The following is a 17,288-nucleotide window of genomic DNA, read 5'->3' on the forward strand; positions in this document are numbered from 1 at the left end:
ACCCTTTAAATAGGTACGGCGTGAGCTCTCCTTGCTGTGCGACCAACTGCTGCTGATTGATGCAAAAACATTAAAGCCTTACAGGCTGTGTCTGCAGTCTTGTTATACTGCTTATGCCACTTCCCTAAAGAATAAATTCCCTGCCTCTCTCCTTTGCCTAGTAGCCCTCGGATAACCCTTGGCGATGCTCCCAAAGCATTGGGAAACGCCTGACCCTAAAACTGTGACTGGTGTCAGTTTTGGTGGCATGACTCCTCGGTTATTCTATGCATCTGGTGTTGCAGTATGACAGATGGTGCTTTGTCCAGTGCCTGGAGCTGTTTGAAGCACCCAGATCTCCTCTCTCCCTTTTCTCAGTTTCATGGGTTTGTCACATGGGGACCACTGAGATCAATGTGGATGCTGAGAGACAGCAGCAGGAGCAGCTCCTCTCCCTAGAGCTTCATGGTGGCATCTCAGGGTGTGATGGGGGAAGTATGAGTTAGGGCCAAGGTCAGCAGGGACTGGTTATGGATGCCACAAACCCTGGTGGCACATTTTTAGTGCCAGAGGGCCCCTCAGGGAGTATATGGTAGATTTGCTCAGGGCAGTCAACATGGAGATGCTTGAAACAGCCTTAGAGATGAGGTCATGGGGTCTCTGGGAGCATATAAGAGAGATTAATTGTTACGTGGAAATAAAATCCAAGGTCTGCTGTTATTTTTAATAGTGCTATCATGAAGGGCAAAAATATCTCTAGTAAAAGGGAACTCCTTTTTTGAGATACCTTTTCCCTTGCAGTGAAAGAAGTCTCCCACATGTTAGAGAAGTGATTAAAGAGCTAAAGAGATGCCATGAACATCTTGTTAATTCCTTTGTGCTGTGCTGCTTGGTGAAGCTTTACAAACGAGATTATTTACTCTCGAATTCCTCCATTGTCATTCTCTTGCCCCTTCCTATGCGTGGTAGCAAAAGCGAAGCAAAAGTAACTCAAATGTCAGCTTCTGAAAAGCAGCATTTCATGCAGTTACACGATGTTATTATCAGTGCACACAAACCAGAAAAGTAATACAGGAATAAAATGCAGATAGAGAAAAGACAGCAAATGGCAGGGAGTATAAAAAAAAGATAACAGACCTCGAAAGAGGAGAGCCTCTTACTTCACATTAAACTCTTTAACTTGAGTTTGCTGTCTTGTCTTGCAATAAGGTGATGAAATAGATACTATCATTACAAGCATCAATTACGCTGTGCTTCAGGAGGTGCAGGGCTGGTTGAAATCCCTAAAACTCTGTTTCTAAGTGCAGGCAAAATTCCCAGTAAGTTTTTGGGGTTTGCTATCCTCTTCAAGGAAAGAGAGATGTCACGTAGGAGATACTTGCACTGCTTGGACCTTTGATTTTCCTAGTGAGAGTCAAATTATAAACAAAGACATTAGATTAAAAATTAATTTTCAACTGGCATGCACAAACAGCATTGCAACATTTTACCTTATATGCAATGCGTATTTCAGTGCTTTGTTTTTCTTACAGTTTTAGGCTGCAGAACAGATAACATTGAAATACTACTCATACCAATGAACACATCATCTTGTTTGACCTTTCAGAAACTATTGATATAATTGATTTCTAAACAGTAGAATAATAGGAGAAGGCTTGGTGTTCATGAACATGTTTTGGTGCAGCCTTTTTTTAGAATTAAGAGACTCTCTTTTGATACATAATTTATTTAAGGCATCTGTGTGCTTGAATGCAGAGATGTAGTTCAACATTCAGTCCACCATCACTATCATCTATCATACTGAAGTACTTTTTATAGATTTATGCAGACAGGAAGGTGACTAACTTTACTTTCTGCTCCATTATTCATGTGTTGTCCTGAGGGGACCTTTGTTGATATTACAGTGTGCCTCCTGAACAACCTTTGTTCAGAGTGGGCAAACTAAGTGTTTTTATCCTGGACAAACAATGAATAATGCACAGTATTTTAGAACTATCCTAAGGGCACATACTTGAAAATGCTGAATAAAATGGGTTTCTGCAAGAGTTTTAAAATCCCTGTTTTAAAATACATCATTCTCTGGACATAGTTTAGTATGACTGCAGCCAGTCCTGTCTGATCCATTTTATCTTTCTTTCAAGTAGGGAGAGAATATAAAAGATTACCATTTAAAAGAACTAGCTGTGAGTCAGAGTATCTCCTGTTAAGATTTCCAAGGCTGAAGCATTTGTGGATCAGTCATTCACTGATAAAAGGTACAGGGGAATTTTCTCTGCTGCCATCAAGCTGATAATAACCTTAAAAAACTTCCCTGCATTGCAGACAATTGAACTGCACTTGGGATTTTCACTATTCGCCTTCAGTTCCTGCTCCTGTGTTTCATTTGTCATTGATCACATACTAGCTGTGAGGGACAAGAAATTATTTTATTCATCACTGCGTTCTGTCAAAAAATTATGTTGTAAAACCAACTGTTAGGTTTTTCCTATTTGCTTGTTAAACAGATCCCAGTACCAACAGAGTAAAAATGTTTAACACAGTACAAAGGCAACTCTCCTTTTAGTTCTTCATGGTGGGTGATTATATGAGCAATATCTGTTCAGGCACAGCTGTTTGTTCTGATCTTACTCTTTTTTTTTTAATTAAAAAATAGGCAAATAGCCATGGAAATTTTTGTAAAGAATTACAGTCAAAAGAGAGGAAAAAAAATCCCACAAATCTTTTTAATCCCCTCCCAATATTCTATATGCTAGGAAACTGTGTAAGGTCTTATGAGGGGGCGTTCCTGAGGACAGGAAAAAAGAAAATGTCACTCCTATATTCAAGAAGGTCAATAAAGAGGATCCAGGGAACCACAGGTCAGTCAGCTTCACCTTGATTCCTGGGAAGGTGATGGAGCAAATAATCCTGGAAACCATTTCCAAACATATATGAAGGACAAACAGATGGCTGGGAGCAGTCAGCATGTTTATATGAAAGGGAAGTTATACTTGACCAACTTGATAGCCTTCTACAATGAGATGCCTGCCTTGGTGGATGAAGGGAGAGCAGTGGATGCTGTTTATCTCAACTTTAGTAAGTCTTTTGACACTGTTTTCCGTAATGTCCCATAGACAAACTGATGAAATATGAACTAGATAAATGGACAGTAAGGTGGATTGAAAACCGAGCTGCCAGGCCGAGAGGCACACAGTCCAGCTGGAGGCCAGTCACTAGTGAAGTACTCCAGAGGTCAATACTGTGGCCAACACTGTTTAACATCTTCATTAATGACCTGGACAACGGGACAGAGTTTGCAGAGGATACAAAACAGGTAGGAGGGCTTGCTGCACCAGCTGGTTGTTCTGCCCTTTAGAGGGACCTTGACAGGCTGGAGAAATGGGCTGACAGGGATTTCACAAAGTTCAACAAAGGGAAAAGCCAAGCCCTGCCCCTGGGGAGGAATCACCCCATGTACCAGTACACACTGGGGACCCGCCAGCTGGAAGGCAGCTCTGAAGAGAAAGATTTAGGGGTGCTGGTGGAGAACAAGGAGATCATGAGCCAGCAATGTGCCTTTGTAGTAAAAAAGACCAAAGCCTCCTGGGCTGTATTAGGAAGAGTGTTTCCAGAAGGTCAAGGAAGGTGATCATTTCTCTCTGCTCAGCCCTGGTGAGACACATCTGGAGTGCTGGGTCCATGTCTGGGTTCCCCAGCACAGGAGAGAGATGTACATACTGAAGTGTGTCCAAGGAAAATGTCCATGAAGATGATTCAGGGACTTGAGCATCTGACATACAAGGAGAGGTCGAGAGAGCTGGGACTGTTCAGCCTGGAGAAGAGAAGTCTCAGGGAGGATCTTACTAGCATGGGTAAATACCTGATGGAGGGAGTAAAGAGGACAGAGCCAGACTTTTCTCTGTGGTGCCTGATGACAGGACAGGAGACCATGAGCACAAATTTAAATACAGGAAATTCTGTTTAAATGCAAGAAAGAAAATTCTTAACTGTACAGTAATCAAACACTGGAAGAGGCAACCCAGAGATGTGGAGCCTGCATCTTTGGGAGGTATTCAAAACCGAGTTGGACATGATCCTGGAAGACCTGCTCTAGCTGATCCAGCTTTGAGCTCGGATGTTGGACTAGATGATCTCCAGAGGTGCCTTCCAACCTCAATTTTTCTGTGGTTCTGTGATTCTGTAATCTCTGATTCTGTGTATAATTCCTCCTTTTTTGCTTTTTAGCAATTTGTCTTCCATTTTTCACATCTTATCAGAGGAGGGCAGGGCCATCAAGGTTTACAACTTACAGAAAAAAGAGTAGTAGTGTTGCAAAAAGCAAATAGCTTTTAAGCATTAACAATGAGAATCAGACTTTTGAGACATTTTAGTTGGAAAAAGTTTTCTTCTTTCATATTCATAGGCAATTAAGTTACTGCAAGTGGAAACCCAGAAAACATACATTTGAATTAATTTGTTTATTTTAATAAATGACACACTTTAAAAAATAATCTGTTGGAACAGATTACCAATGGATGTGGAAAAGTATTCTTCTGTCTCTTTAAATCGAATCTGGGTGGAGAGCAAAGCTATATGTAGAACAAGTGGTACTTTATCCAAAAGTTCAAGGGAAAGAACCACTTTACGTGAAGATTTTGTCAAGGAGATGAAAACATGACAAGTAGTGTCTACATTATCCTAGGGAAGTTCCCAGAGAGGTGTATTCAAGGCCAATTTCCCTTCCCATCCCCACTATTTAGCCAGTGCAATGCATATGGGTTGTTACAGAGGTGCAGCAGTTGGTATGTCAGGAGGGGATAGGGGAGGAAATTTCCTCTCCAGAGCTCTCCAGGGCAGCCACATGAAATCTGGATGATGGGTAGCTGGCAGCACCTCTGTTTGCAGGGGCAACACATATTTTAGGTGGCAGAGCAGCCTCGCTGGGGTGCTGCCTTCTGACTTCTGCCCCAGCGTGTGACCACCTCTTCCACAGTACCAACAGTGGGGCTGCTTTGCTCCTTCCTGGTATCCCCATCCATCGTAATAGCCTGGGTGTATCCAAAGTGCTGCTCTGTCTGCGGAGAGGGGCTTCCCATAGCACCTACAGCAGCCAGAACCTACTTCACCTCCACAACTACAAGCAGAGAAACCACCAATATAACGAGCAAGCTGCTATAGCTCCTCTGCCCCTGGACTCCTGCTCTGCTGTCACTAGGCACATGCTGAACCCAGGAGGCTCCAGGGACTGTTCAGGCCAAGCAGAACAGTGTCTATCAAATTAAGGCACCAAGTGGGTTGGTCAGTACTGGAAAGTAGGTCGACTGGATCACTGAGAGGATCTTTTGATACCTAAATGGAAATTTAGATTTCTTCAGACAGAATTCCACGCTGAAGTGTGTGCTGTGTGAATACTTGGGTCAAAACCACAGAGTTGGGCTCATTGCCACAGTACAATGACCTTATTATTGGACTTGACTTCCTGCCTTCATGGTGGTTCAAATATATCCATCGTATTTCACAGTCTGGGTGGGCCCGAAGCACATATTCAGTCTCATCAACTCAGCTGAGAAACATTAACTCTTCGGGCTCCTCTTTATTTTCAGTGATGTGCCCATACACTTGGGGTTTTTCCTCCCTTTCTGGATCTTCCCCATTGCTCCAAACTCCTTTTGTTGGATAACACTTCAGAATGATCTATGAACTGGAGCTTCTAAAACATTTTCTGGATCTTTCTTTAGTAAATCTTTAAAAAAAAAAGGTAAAAGTCTGCTGAAAGTTTTGCTTTACTCTTTTTCTAAGAGCTCGATTCTTCTATTTATAACAGGTAGGCAGCTCATATGCAATAAAGTCAAAATATAGCTAAGGTGGTTATGAAAACATAACTTATAACAGGGAATTGTTCTTCCTTGCAAGTGCCTCAGTCCCATAAATGGTCCCCCAAGCATGTGCTTACCCACGCTGCCCGGATGCCTATGCTTCATAAACCTGATGCAATGAAAACTGAATTGACTGCTTTCAAGGGTCGTTCTGAGAGCTTCATTATTTAATTTTTATTTCAGCCTGGGCTCTGTTGCTTACACAGGAAGTTTCACTTGACTTTTAGTACCTTAAAAATATTGTAATAACACTGCTCGGGTCTTGCAGTTCTGAGTAGTGACTTTATATGCACAAAGACACATTCACTACTCTGCAGAGCTCGCATATTACTTAAATCTTACAAGATTAATATAGATTTACACATTGCATAGAATGTTCTGGCCTTCTCCTACCAAGGACTTCCAATCCCGGGAGAAACACCTCTCCACCAGGATATATCCTGAAATTGGTAGTACAGACCAAATGAGACAAAAGTGCTTTCCCTTAATCTATATATATTATATGAAGACTATAGCTAGCAAATACCGATACACTGACTGTGTGGGGAAGGGGCATGAATAGTAGAAAAGTATTGCTGGTTTTGGCCCCAGTGCACGGTCTGTGTTTCAATCTGCAGTACAAATCTCCCCTGATGAATGCAACAGTTGTGATTTTATTTTCCAGGAAGATGAATACAGAGATGGTAATGGCCAAAAACAGTCTACATAGGAATCTCAGAGAGATTAATGCAGCTGTAAGGCAGTTAGGTCCTGCTTCTGTTGTCTTGCTGAGAAAGAACCACTTGTAGATCGGTAACTAAAAGTTAGTACTGTCCTCAGGAGTTATTTTTTAAAAATTCAAGCATAAATGAAGAGCTATGGGTAAGGGGATCATCTATCCTCATGACTGAAGTGGCCGAAGTTTTTTTGTCATTTTTGAAAGTTGCCTTCCTTCAATGACTGTCCAGCGACTGCTTCAACTTCTCCTTAAAGAAACTAGTTGTGAGAGTATAGAGATGGGGTTCAAGTCACTGTGTATTGGCAGAACAAGTATCACTATCCAAGAAGGGACAGTGTCTAGGAAAAAAAGGTAAGATACTTCGTATGCTCTGTTGTAGGAATGCTAAAGAAGCAAACGTGTCTTTATGTCATTTTTACTTTATGTCCTTTATTTTACTTTATACCACTTTATATCATTTTTTGTGGAATGCTACCATAGTATTATTTTTACAAGAAAGGGGGTTGAATTCACCATTGCTCATTGTGGACTTCCACATGTGAAAAACCACATGGACTTCAGCTCCATGGAGATGGAGCTGAAGTCCATCTCTCTTTAGGATAGTATTTAATATAAGTCCCATGCCTATTTTTTACACGGCAGTTTTCATCAGTAGGTTTCAAAGTGCCTTACAAAAGCTATCATTATTGTTTTACAGAGGGGAACCTGGAGTACAGAAGGGTGAAGTGACTTGCTCAGAGGGCCATGAGCTGAGCTGTGTAGAGCCTTACCATCATGAATCCCGTGCCAGCCACAGTTGTACATCTTCTGAACACCCTCATGATGGCCATGTTTTGTTTTTAACAACCTATGTGTAATCTTTTTCTACTTTTCCAACCTACTTTTCTCCTGGTTAAACGAATGGAATTCCATGCTCCCAATGAGGCTAAATAGGTTTTATGATAAAATCGCTGACTACATCATACTACATTTCTTTAATGCCTTTCATATTATGGAGAATTATTTACCCAATTTTCTACAAACATGAGGCATCCATTTTCTAGAATTATAGTGGAGAGCAGGATGCCTCTATTACCATGTTGTCTGTTAGCAACTGCAAGGTTAGCAGGGCTGCATATAACCGGTGCAGTGATGGAGAGCTGTGAGATTGTGGATACAGCTCCTCCGCGGGCACACACACAGGTGTGTGCTGCCCTGTGGGAGCAGGGGGGGTCTGTAGCCTCCTCAGGGCCCCCTGGAAATCATTGCCTGCACTTATAAATGTGGTGTCTGGGTTGCTTAAAGACCCTCCTGTTACAGTTTTGTTTCCCCAGTGATCAAACTAATGAACTTATTCATACATACTACCATGGGATTTTGCAGCTGTAGCAGAGGAGAATCTCTTCACTGGATAGCTTATTCTGGTTCTCATGGAATATAGAAAAAAGTAAAATATTTTGACTCTGAACATAGAAAAAGTCAAATATTTTGGGCAATGCTTACTCTTAACCCATGGGTAGCTAGAATTCCTCTGGCAGAATTGGTTTCGTTTAAAATGAATCTTTAACAAAAGAAATCACACTCTTACACAGCATTACCTGGAATTTCCACCTGGAATAAGGATTTCAATGACAAAGACAGGAATCCAGCAGATGGCATCAGTGAATACTATTAAAATATTGATTGGCAACAGCAACATCCCTGTGAATGTGACTCCTTACTTCTGATGTCTGAAGGGCAGTTTTTTGAACAGAACAAAACATGCTGACCTATGAAATGGACTGTGATGATGGAGGCTAGCAGGTTCACACCTGTGGGGAGACAAGATTTGAAACAAATAGCATTGAAATGGTCTTTCCTCTCTTCCCCTTCTCCCGACCGCTTCTCTGTTTCATTCTCTTCCATTATTTTGTTATAATTTTTACATTAATGTATCTGTAGTATATTGATACCAATTTTATGTTAGAACCAGCTCCTCAATATTGTCTAGTGTCACACAGCCTGCTCACATACCACGTGTTCCCATCTGTTACACAGCGAGATGTGAATAAGTTGTAAGAAGTTACTATAGAAACACAGTTAATGCACAGTATGGGTGGGCTCGTGATTCCACAGAGATCTGGTCTCCTGACTAGAAATGCTGCAGTAAATCTGAAACAGAAACCAACTGCAGGACTCTCACGTAGTACAGAAAGAACAACATATTCCCCAGCAAAGTGACAAACCGATGTGAGGCATGTGTTCATTTCAGCCTGGCTTCCTTGGTTCTGTATAAATATCTGTAGTGGTTTAACCCTAGCCAGCAACTAAGTACCATGCAGCTGCTTGCTCACTCCTCCCGTCACCCCAGTGGGATGGCGGAGAGAACCGGAAGAGTAAAAGTGAGAAAACTTGTGGGTTGAGATAAGAACACTTCAATAACTGAAATATAATTATTATTATTATTATTGTTGTTGTTATTATTATTATTATTAATAATAATAATAATAATATATACAAAGCAAGTGATGCATGATGCAATTGGTCACCACCTGCCAACTGATCCCAGCCAGTCTCTGAGCAGTGGTCAACCCCCTGGCCAACTCCCCCCAGTTTATATACTGAGCATGACCTCATATGGTATGGAATATCCCTTTGGCCACTTTGGGTCAGCTGTCCTGGCTGTGCCCCCTCACAGCTTCTTGTGCACCTGGCAGAGCATGGGAAGCTGAAAAGTCCTTGACTAGTGCAAACATTACTTAGCAACAACTAAAACATCAGTGTGTTGTCAACATTATTCTCATACTAAATCCAAAACCCAGCACTATACCAGCTACTAGGAAAAAAAATTAACTCTATCTCAGCCGAAACCAGGACAGTATCCACCCTTTATTCTATACCATCTACGTCATGCTCAGGTCCTACCCTTTCCAATACATTCCAATTAATCACCACCACTTTTCACTTTTCCTGTCTTTTGATATAAACACACAGATATCATTCCCTTAGCCATCCCTCTAAAATGTCTGAGTTCATTTAGTCCATGATTTTGGGCTCCGTCTGTCATAACAGTCCTTCAAGGCAGGAGAGATGGTGTGTGGTGTTGGGTTGTTGCACGCTGAAGCCAGTTCTGGTTCCATTATCACTGCGCTTGTCCAGTTCTATCATCGCTGCACCATGTCCTTCAGCAGTTTCTGTGACTTTTATAGGACTCCATACAACAGCCTTCCACCTCTGATGCTTTCCCACAAGACGACAGGACCCATCAGTGAACAGGGCATATTGCTTCTCATTTTCTGGCAGTTTATTATACAGTGGGGCCTCTCCAGCATGCATCACCTCCTCCTCTGGCGATATTCCGAAATCTTTGCCTTCTGGCCAGTCCATGATCACTTCCAAGATTCCTGGGCAACCGGGGTTTGCTATTCGAGCCTGTTGTGTGATCAGTGCAACCCACTTACTCCACGTAGCATTGGTTGCGTGATGTGTAGAGGGGACTCTCCCTTTGAACGTCCAGCCCAGCACCGGCAGTCGGGGTGCCAGGAGGAGCTGTGCTTCAGTGCCAACCACTTCCGAAGGAGCTCGAACTCCTTCATATGCTGCCAATATCTCTTTCTCAGTTGGAGTACAGCAGGCCTTGGATCCTCTGTGTCCCCGACTCCAAAACCCTAAGGGTCAGCCTCGAGTCTCCCCTGGTGCTTTCTGCCAGAGGCTCCAGGTAGGGCCATTCTCCCCGGCTGCGGTGTAGAGCACATTTTTTTACATCTTGTCCTGCTCAGACTGGCCCAAGGGCTACTGCATGAACTATCTCCTGTTTAAGTTATTCAAAGGCTTGCCATTGCTCAGGGCCCCATTTGAAATCGCTCTTCTTCCACGTCACTTGATAGAGGGGACTTATGATCAGACTGTAATTTGGAATATGCATTCTCCAAAAACCCACAATGCCTAAGAAAGCTTGTGTTTCCTTTTTGCTAGTTGGTGGAGACATGGCTGCTATTTTGTTGCTCACATCCATTGGGATCTGACGACGTCCATCTTGCCATTCTGTTCCTAAAAACTGGATCTCCTGTGCAGGTCACTTGACCTTACTTCGTTTTATGGCAAAACGAGCTTTCAGAAGGATTTGGACTATTTTCTTCCCTTTCTCAAACACTTCTTCTGCTGTGTTGCCCCACATGATGGTGTCATCAATGTATTGCAGGTGTTCTGGAGCCTCACCCTGTTCCAGTGCTGTCTGGATCAGTCCATGGTAGGTGGTAGGGCTGTGTTTCCTGGAGCAGTCGATTCCAGGTGTACTGGATGCCCTTCCAAGTGAAAGCAAACTGTGGCCTGCACTCTGCTGCTAAAGGAACTGAGAAAAACGCATCAGCGATATCAATTGTAGCATACCACTTGGCTGACTTTGACTCCAGTTCATATTGGAGTTCTAGCACGTCCGGGACGGCAGCACTCAGCGGTGGCATGACCTTGTTCAGGCCATGATAGTCTGCTGTTAGTCTCCACTCTCCATTAGACTTTTGCACTGCCCGTATAGGACTGTTAAAGGGTGAGAGTCTTGCTGACCACTCCTTGGCTCTTCAGTCGATGAATCAGCTCATGGATGGCAATCAGGGAGTCTCGGTTGGTGCGATATTGCCGCCGGTGCGCTGTTGTGGTAGCGATCGGCACCTGTTGTTCTTCGACCCTCAGCAACCCCACAACAGAAGGGTCCTCTGAAAGTCTGGGCAAAGTAGGCAGCTGTTTAATTTCCTCCGTCTCCAAGGCAGCTATACCAAAAGCCCACCGGTACCCTTTTGGATCCTTGAAATACCCTCTCCTGAGGGAGTCTATGCCAAGGATGCACGGAGCCTCTGGGCCAGTCACGATGGGGTGCTTTTGCCACTCATTCCCAGTTAGGCTCACTTCGGCCTCCAATACAGTTAGCTGTAGGGATCCCCCTGCCAATCCATAAATACAGATGGGTTCTGCCCTTTTATAGCTTGATGGCATTAGAGTGCACTGTGCACCAGTGTCCACTAGAGCCTTATACTGCCTTGGGTCTGATGTGCCAGGCCATTGAATCCAGACAGTCCAATAAACCCGGTTGTCCCTTTCCTCTGCCTGGCTGGAGGCAGGGCCCCTCTAGTCCTGGTCATAGTATTTGCTACCCACTTCTTGTAAATGTGAATCAAAAGTCCATTAAGATCAGAAGTAAAATCAGCCCTTCCACTCTGTCTGGGGAACTGCTCACTGGAAACTGGAGCAGCAATTTTCCTGGAAGAACCCCCTTGTGTGATTGTTTTTCCTTGCAACTCATGTACCCGTGCCTCTAGGGTCGAGGTAGATTTTCCATCCCACTTCCTCATGTCCTCTCCGTGGTCACATAGGTAAAACCACAGGATGGCCCGTGGTGTGTACCCACTGTATCCTCTCTCTTGAGCAGAGGGACGCTTACTCCTAATGGCTGAGATAATTGGTTTGTACAGGTGGGGTGTAGGATATATCCTCTTTGAATCCCTGGAACTCCTGGGACAGTTTCTCGGCTAGGGTGCCCAGCAGTTTCCCCACAGCCGAGATGCAGGCCCATAGGGAGGAAGAGAGACTTTCTTCATATTGTTGGAGTTGGCCAACCAATTCATCCACTGTTTGTTCCTCTCCATCTTTCCGGGTCATTACCGCCAATGAGTTTGCACGCGATGATGGTGCACTCCATACAGACTTCTGCCACATGGGTCATGTGCACTTGACTTCATCTGGAACTTGCTCATTGTTCAGGTCATCATAAATCTCCTCCAGCACGGCTAATTCCCTTGGATACTGGGTACCTCTCTCCATGGTGGTCCACTTGCCTGGGTGATATATAACATCTTCTTGAAGGGATACAGAATCACAGAATCACAGAATCGTACCTTTCCTTCATGACTGACAGGAGTCGTCTCCAGAGGCTGAGGGCTTGTGCCCCTTTTCCAGTCACTTTGTCAATGCCCCGTTCCCTAGAAAGGGATCCCAGCTGCTTGGCTTCCCTACCCTCTAATTCCAAGCTACTGGCCCTGTTATCCCGGCATCGGAGCAGCCAGGTGACAATGTGCTCACCTGGACAACAACTGAAACCTTTTTGCATATCTCGCAGCTCACTCAGGGATAGGGATCAGGTGGTTACCATCTCATTTATGGGTTCTGCCTCTTCCTCCTCCTGTTCTCATGATGGCCCTGGTTCATCTGCATCCCTTACTAAATGAGCTGATTTTCTTGTGTATTTCTTCTTCTGTATAGGGGTGACTGATACCGGCACGGGCTGGTTCTCTGGTTCAGCTGCAGTACCTGTTGGGGGGGTTGGAGTAGCCGCAGTGCCTGTCACCAGGGTTGGAGTAGCTGCAGTGCCTGTCATTTTGTTGTCAGATCCCGAGACCTTCTCTTCCCCTTCAGGGTTCTGAATAGTGTTGAACAGTGCTCGGTAGGTGTGGGCCAAGCCCCAGCACATTGCAGTGATTTGTGTCTCTCTGGAGTTGCCAGGGTGACAACATACTTTTTCCAAATACTTTACTAGTTTTTCAGGATTCTGCACTTGTTCAGGGGTGAAATTCCAAAATACTGGAGGTTCCCACTGTCCTAGGTACTTGCCCATGCTATCCCACACACCCTGCCACTCATAACTATCCAGGCTTGGGGCAGATTTCTGGATGATATTCTTAAATTGTGTATTAACCTTAGACAAAACCAAAACAATATTCCCAAGAAATACCAATAGAAGTGTCTTAACTACCCACAGATGTTCAAGATACTGAAAAGTTATTGTAATGAAGGAGGCAACAGCACAGAAGAAGGTAGCAAAGGTCCCATTCTGTATTTCCTCCATAAAAAACCTCTCAGAGGAAGAGGTATAATTGCAAATTGTCTCCATGAGGTGGTACCTGAAGTACAGTAATGGCTTCAGTACAAAACTCAAATACCAGATCAAGCTCAAGGCCAGTGTGTTAATAACAAATCTCCCAGGCAAAACATCACTAATCACTGCAGAGCACAGCAAACTGCAAAAACCAACACCAATCTTTAACATGTACAGCAAAAAAATGAGCATGGTGTAGATCAGATAAACTAATATCAAGAACAGATGAATCAATATTGTGACTGGCAACTGTTAACAGATACAAATTCCTTAATATGCTCTGGTTAATCTGTTATTATCTTGACCCCTTTGTGCCCCATGTTGGGTGCCAAAAAGGACTGTTGTGGTTTAACCCCAGCTGGCAACTAAGCACCATGCAGTCGCTCACTCACTCCCCCCACCCCCCTGGTGGGATGCGGGGGGAGAATCGGAAGAGTAAAAGTGAGAAAACCTGTGGGCTGAGATAAGAGCAGTTTGATAATCGAAATAAAATAAAGTATAATAATAATAATGATAGTAGTAGCAGTATATACAAAGCAAGTGATGCACGATGCAATTGGTCACCACCCGCTGACCGATCCCAGCCAGTCCCCAAGCAGCGGTCAACCCCCTGGCCAGCTCCCCCCAGTTTATATACTGAGCATGACGTCATATGGTATGGTATAGCCCTTTGGCCACTTTGGGTCAGCTGTCCTGGCTGTGCCCCCTCCCAGCTTCTTGAGCGCCTGGCAAAGCATGGGAAGCTGAAAAGTCCTTGGCTAGTGCAAACATTACTTAGCGACAACTAAAACATCAGTGTGTTACCACATTATTCTCATACTAAATCCAAAACACAGCACTATACCAGCTACTAGGAAGAAAATTAACTCTAGCCAAGCTGAAACCAGGGCAATATCCATCCCAAATTACTGATGGAAGAATATGTGCAGAGCAAGCTGTGCAACTTGGATTTTAATCACACTGCGCTGTGTTGCAGAGCAAGGCTTTTAACAGTTCATCGGATGGCAACTCTATGGACTGGAGTACTCTGATAAGTAGCTGACAGCCATTGAAGGAGCCATTTATGTCAAGATCCCAGCACCTGAAAGCAGGGTCTTGCTCAGAAATATGGATTGAAACTAACTAAAAGAACTGGAAAACGTAACATAATAATTTTATTGATGGGAAATCACTTGTTGTGGTTTAACCCCAACTGGCAACTAAGCCCCACACAGCCGCTCACTCACTCCCCCCTGGTGGGATGGGGAAGAGAATCGGAAGAGTAAAAGTGACAAAACTCGTGGGTTGAGATAAAGACAGTTTAATAATTAAAGCAAAAGCCACACATGGAAGCAAACGATAATGAAAACATCCCTGTGTTATCAACACTGTTTTCAGAACAAATCCGAAACTTAGCCCCATACTAGTTGCTATAAGGAAAATTAACTCTATCCCAGGCAAAACCAGCACATTCTCCACCCCTTATTCCATATGATTTACATCATACTCAGGTCCCACACTATCCAATACATCCTCATTAACCACCACCCCACTTCCCATCCTTTGATATAATACACAGATATCATTCCCTTAGTCTATGGACCACGTTGTAAAGTGTCCATAAAATGTCCAGAAATGTCCACAAAATGTCCATGGAGTTCATTTAGTGACTTTGGGCTCCATCTGTTATGGTGGTCACTCAGGACAGGAGACGTAGTGTGTTGCTTGGAGTTATTGGGCACCAAAGCCAGCTCAGGTTGGGTCACTGCTGCACTTGCCCTGCTTCTTGTGAGACTTGTCCTCCATTGGGTCAGGTGGTTCCCGCTGTAGTAATTCCTATAACATGCAACTCAAATCCCAGGTTACAACAATTTAAAGGTGTTTCCATTACAATCCCCACCCCTGGCCTCTTTGGACCAGACCATCGGGTTTAACATTGCAATGAACTCCTCCCCTTGCCCCTGCTCTGGCTCGGACTTATCCACAGACTGCAGTCCCTTAGGGGTGTACCTGCTCCAAGTGGAGCCTTATCTCTGCGCCACAGTCTCTCCAGGGGTACACCTGCTGCGGCATAGACTTATCCACAGCCAGTCACTTTGAGGTGCACCTGTTCCAGCATGGCCTTCTCCATGGGCCACAATGCCTTCAGAGATATACCTGCTCCAGTGTGGTCTTACCCACAGCCACAGTCCCTTCCAAAGTAAACCTGCTCCAACATGTCCTTACCCATGGCTGCAGTCCTTCCAGGGGTTCCTGCTCTGTTGTGGGCTTATCCATGGCCACATGCTTTGAGGTGCTCCAGCATGACCTCATGCACAGCCACTGATGCTTCAAGGTGTACCTGCTGCAGCATGGAATTATCCACAGCCATAGATGCTTTGAGATGTACCTTCTCCAGCATGGACTTATCATGGGGCCACAATCCCTTTGGAGGTAGACGTGTGTCCTGGTTTCGGCTGGGATAGAGTTAATTTTCTTCTTAGTAGCTGGTATAGTGCTGTGTTTTGGATTTAGTATGAGAATAATGTGGTAACACACTGATGTTTTAGTTGTTGCTAAGTAATGTTTGCACTAGTCAAGGACTTTTCAGCTTCCCATGCTCTGCCAGGTGCACAAGAAGAGCTGGGAGGGGGCACAGCCAGGACAGCTGACCCAAAGTGGCCAAAGGGCTATTCCATACCATATGACCTCATGCTTAGTATATAAGCTGGGGGGAGTTGGCTGGGGAGCAGCAATCGCTGCTTGGGGACTGGCTGGGATTGGTCAGTGGGTGGTGAACAATTGCATTGTGCATCACTTGTTTTGTACATTCTTTTATATTATTATTATTATTATTATTATTACTATTACTATTATCATCATCATCATTATTTTCTCTTCCTCTGCTGTCCTATTAAACTGTCTTTATCTCAACCCATGGGCTTTACTTTTTTTGCTGATTGTCTCCCCCATCCCACCACGGGGCTGGGAGGGAGGATGAGTGAGCGGCTGTGTGGTGCTTAGTTACTGACTGGGTTTGAACCACGACAACCTGCTGTGGCACAGACATAACCATGGCCACAGACACTTCAAGATGTACCTGCTCTGGTATGGGGTTATCCACGGCCACAGATGCTTTGGGGTGTCCTGCTCCCATGTGGACTCATCCACAGGTCACAGTCCCTTCGACTTGAGTTTCTACTGGAGTTCCAGCCTGTCCAGTACAGCAGCACAGAAACAGCAGCGATGCCCTGGCCATCTGCCAGCCCATTGCTGTTATCAAAATGTTCCCAGGCACAGCAGAGTAAGATGATCAGTACAGCAGCACAGCAAGCAGCGAAAGCAAAAAGCGGCCACTAATGAGCACTAGACTCTAATACACGTAAGGCAAGCAAGCCCCATGGCAAGCACAGGAGCATGCTGATTAATAGCTAAACAGCAATAACAGCTATAGATTCGATCTAGCACATTCCAGTCAAATCTGTCATTATCCTGAATCCTTTGAGCCCAACATTGGGCACCAAAAAGGACTGTCGTGGTTTAACCCCAGCCAGCAACTAAGCCCCAGCAACAGCCACTTGCTCACCCCCCTCGGTGGGATGGGGGAGAGAATCAGAAGGGTAAAAGTGAGAAAACTCAAGGGTTGAGATAAAGACAGTTTAATAGGTAAAGCAAAAGCCGTGTACACAAGCAAAGCAAAACGAGGAATTCATTCACTCCTTCCCATGGGCAGGCAGGTGTTCAGCCATCTCCAGGAAAGCAGGGCTCCATCACGCGTAATGGTTACTTGGGAAGACAAACGCCATCACTCCAAATGTCCCCCCCTTCCTTCTTCTTCCCCAGCTTTCTATGCTGGGCATGACATCATATGGTATGGAACATCCCCTTGGTCAGCTGGGGTCAGCTGTCCCAGCTCTGTCCCCTCCCAGCTTCTTGTGCACCCCCAGCCTCCTCG

The 17,288-nt window shown here is 44.5% G+C and overlaps 1 protein-coding gene across 1 annotated transcript in view; it reads right to left on the reverse strand.

The window, feature by feature from the left end:
* Positions 1-6,649: 6,649 nt before the first annotated feature.
* RXFP2 (relaxin family peptide receptor 2) overlaps positions 6,650-17,288 on the reverse strand; it is a 36,518-nt gene continuing 25,879 nt past the window's right edge. Inside the window, 6 exon segments of the mRNA XM_075498735.1 lie at positions 6,650-6,831; positions 6,834-6,890; positions 8,130-8,155; positions 8,157-8,204; positions 8,206-8,309; positions 8,311-8,342. Of these exon segments, the coding sequence (XP_075354850.1) occupies positions 6,650-6,831; positions 6,834-6,890; positions 8,130-8,155; positions 8,157-8,204; positions 8,206-8,309; positions 8,311-8,342 (449 nt within the window).

This window comes from Mycteria americana, chromosome 1, assembly GCF_035582795.1.
Source record: "Mycteria americana isolate JAX WOST 10 ecotype Jacksonville Zoo and Gardens chromosome 1, USCA_MyAme_1.0, whole genome shotgun sequence".
Lineage (NCBI taxonomy): Eukaryota > Metazoa > Chordata > Aves > Ciconiiformes > Ciconiidae > Mycteria > Mycteria americana.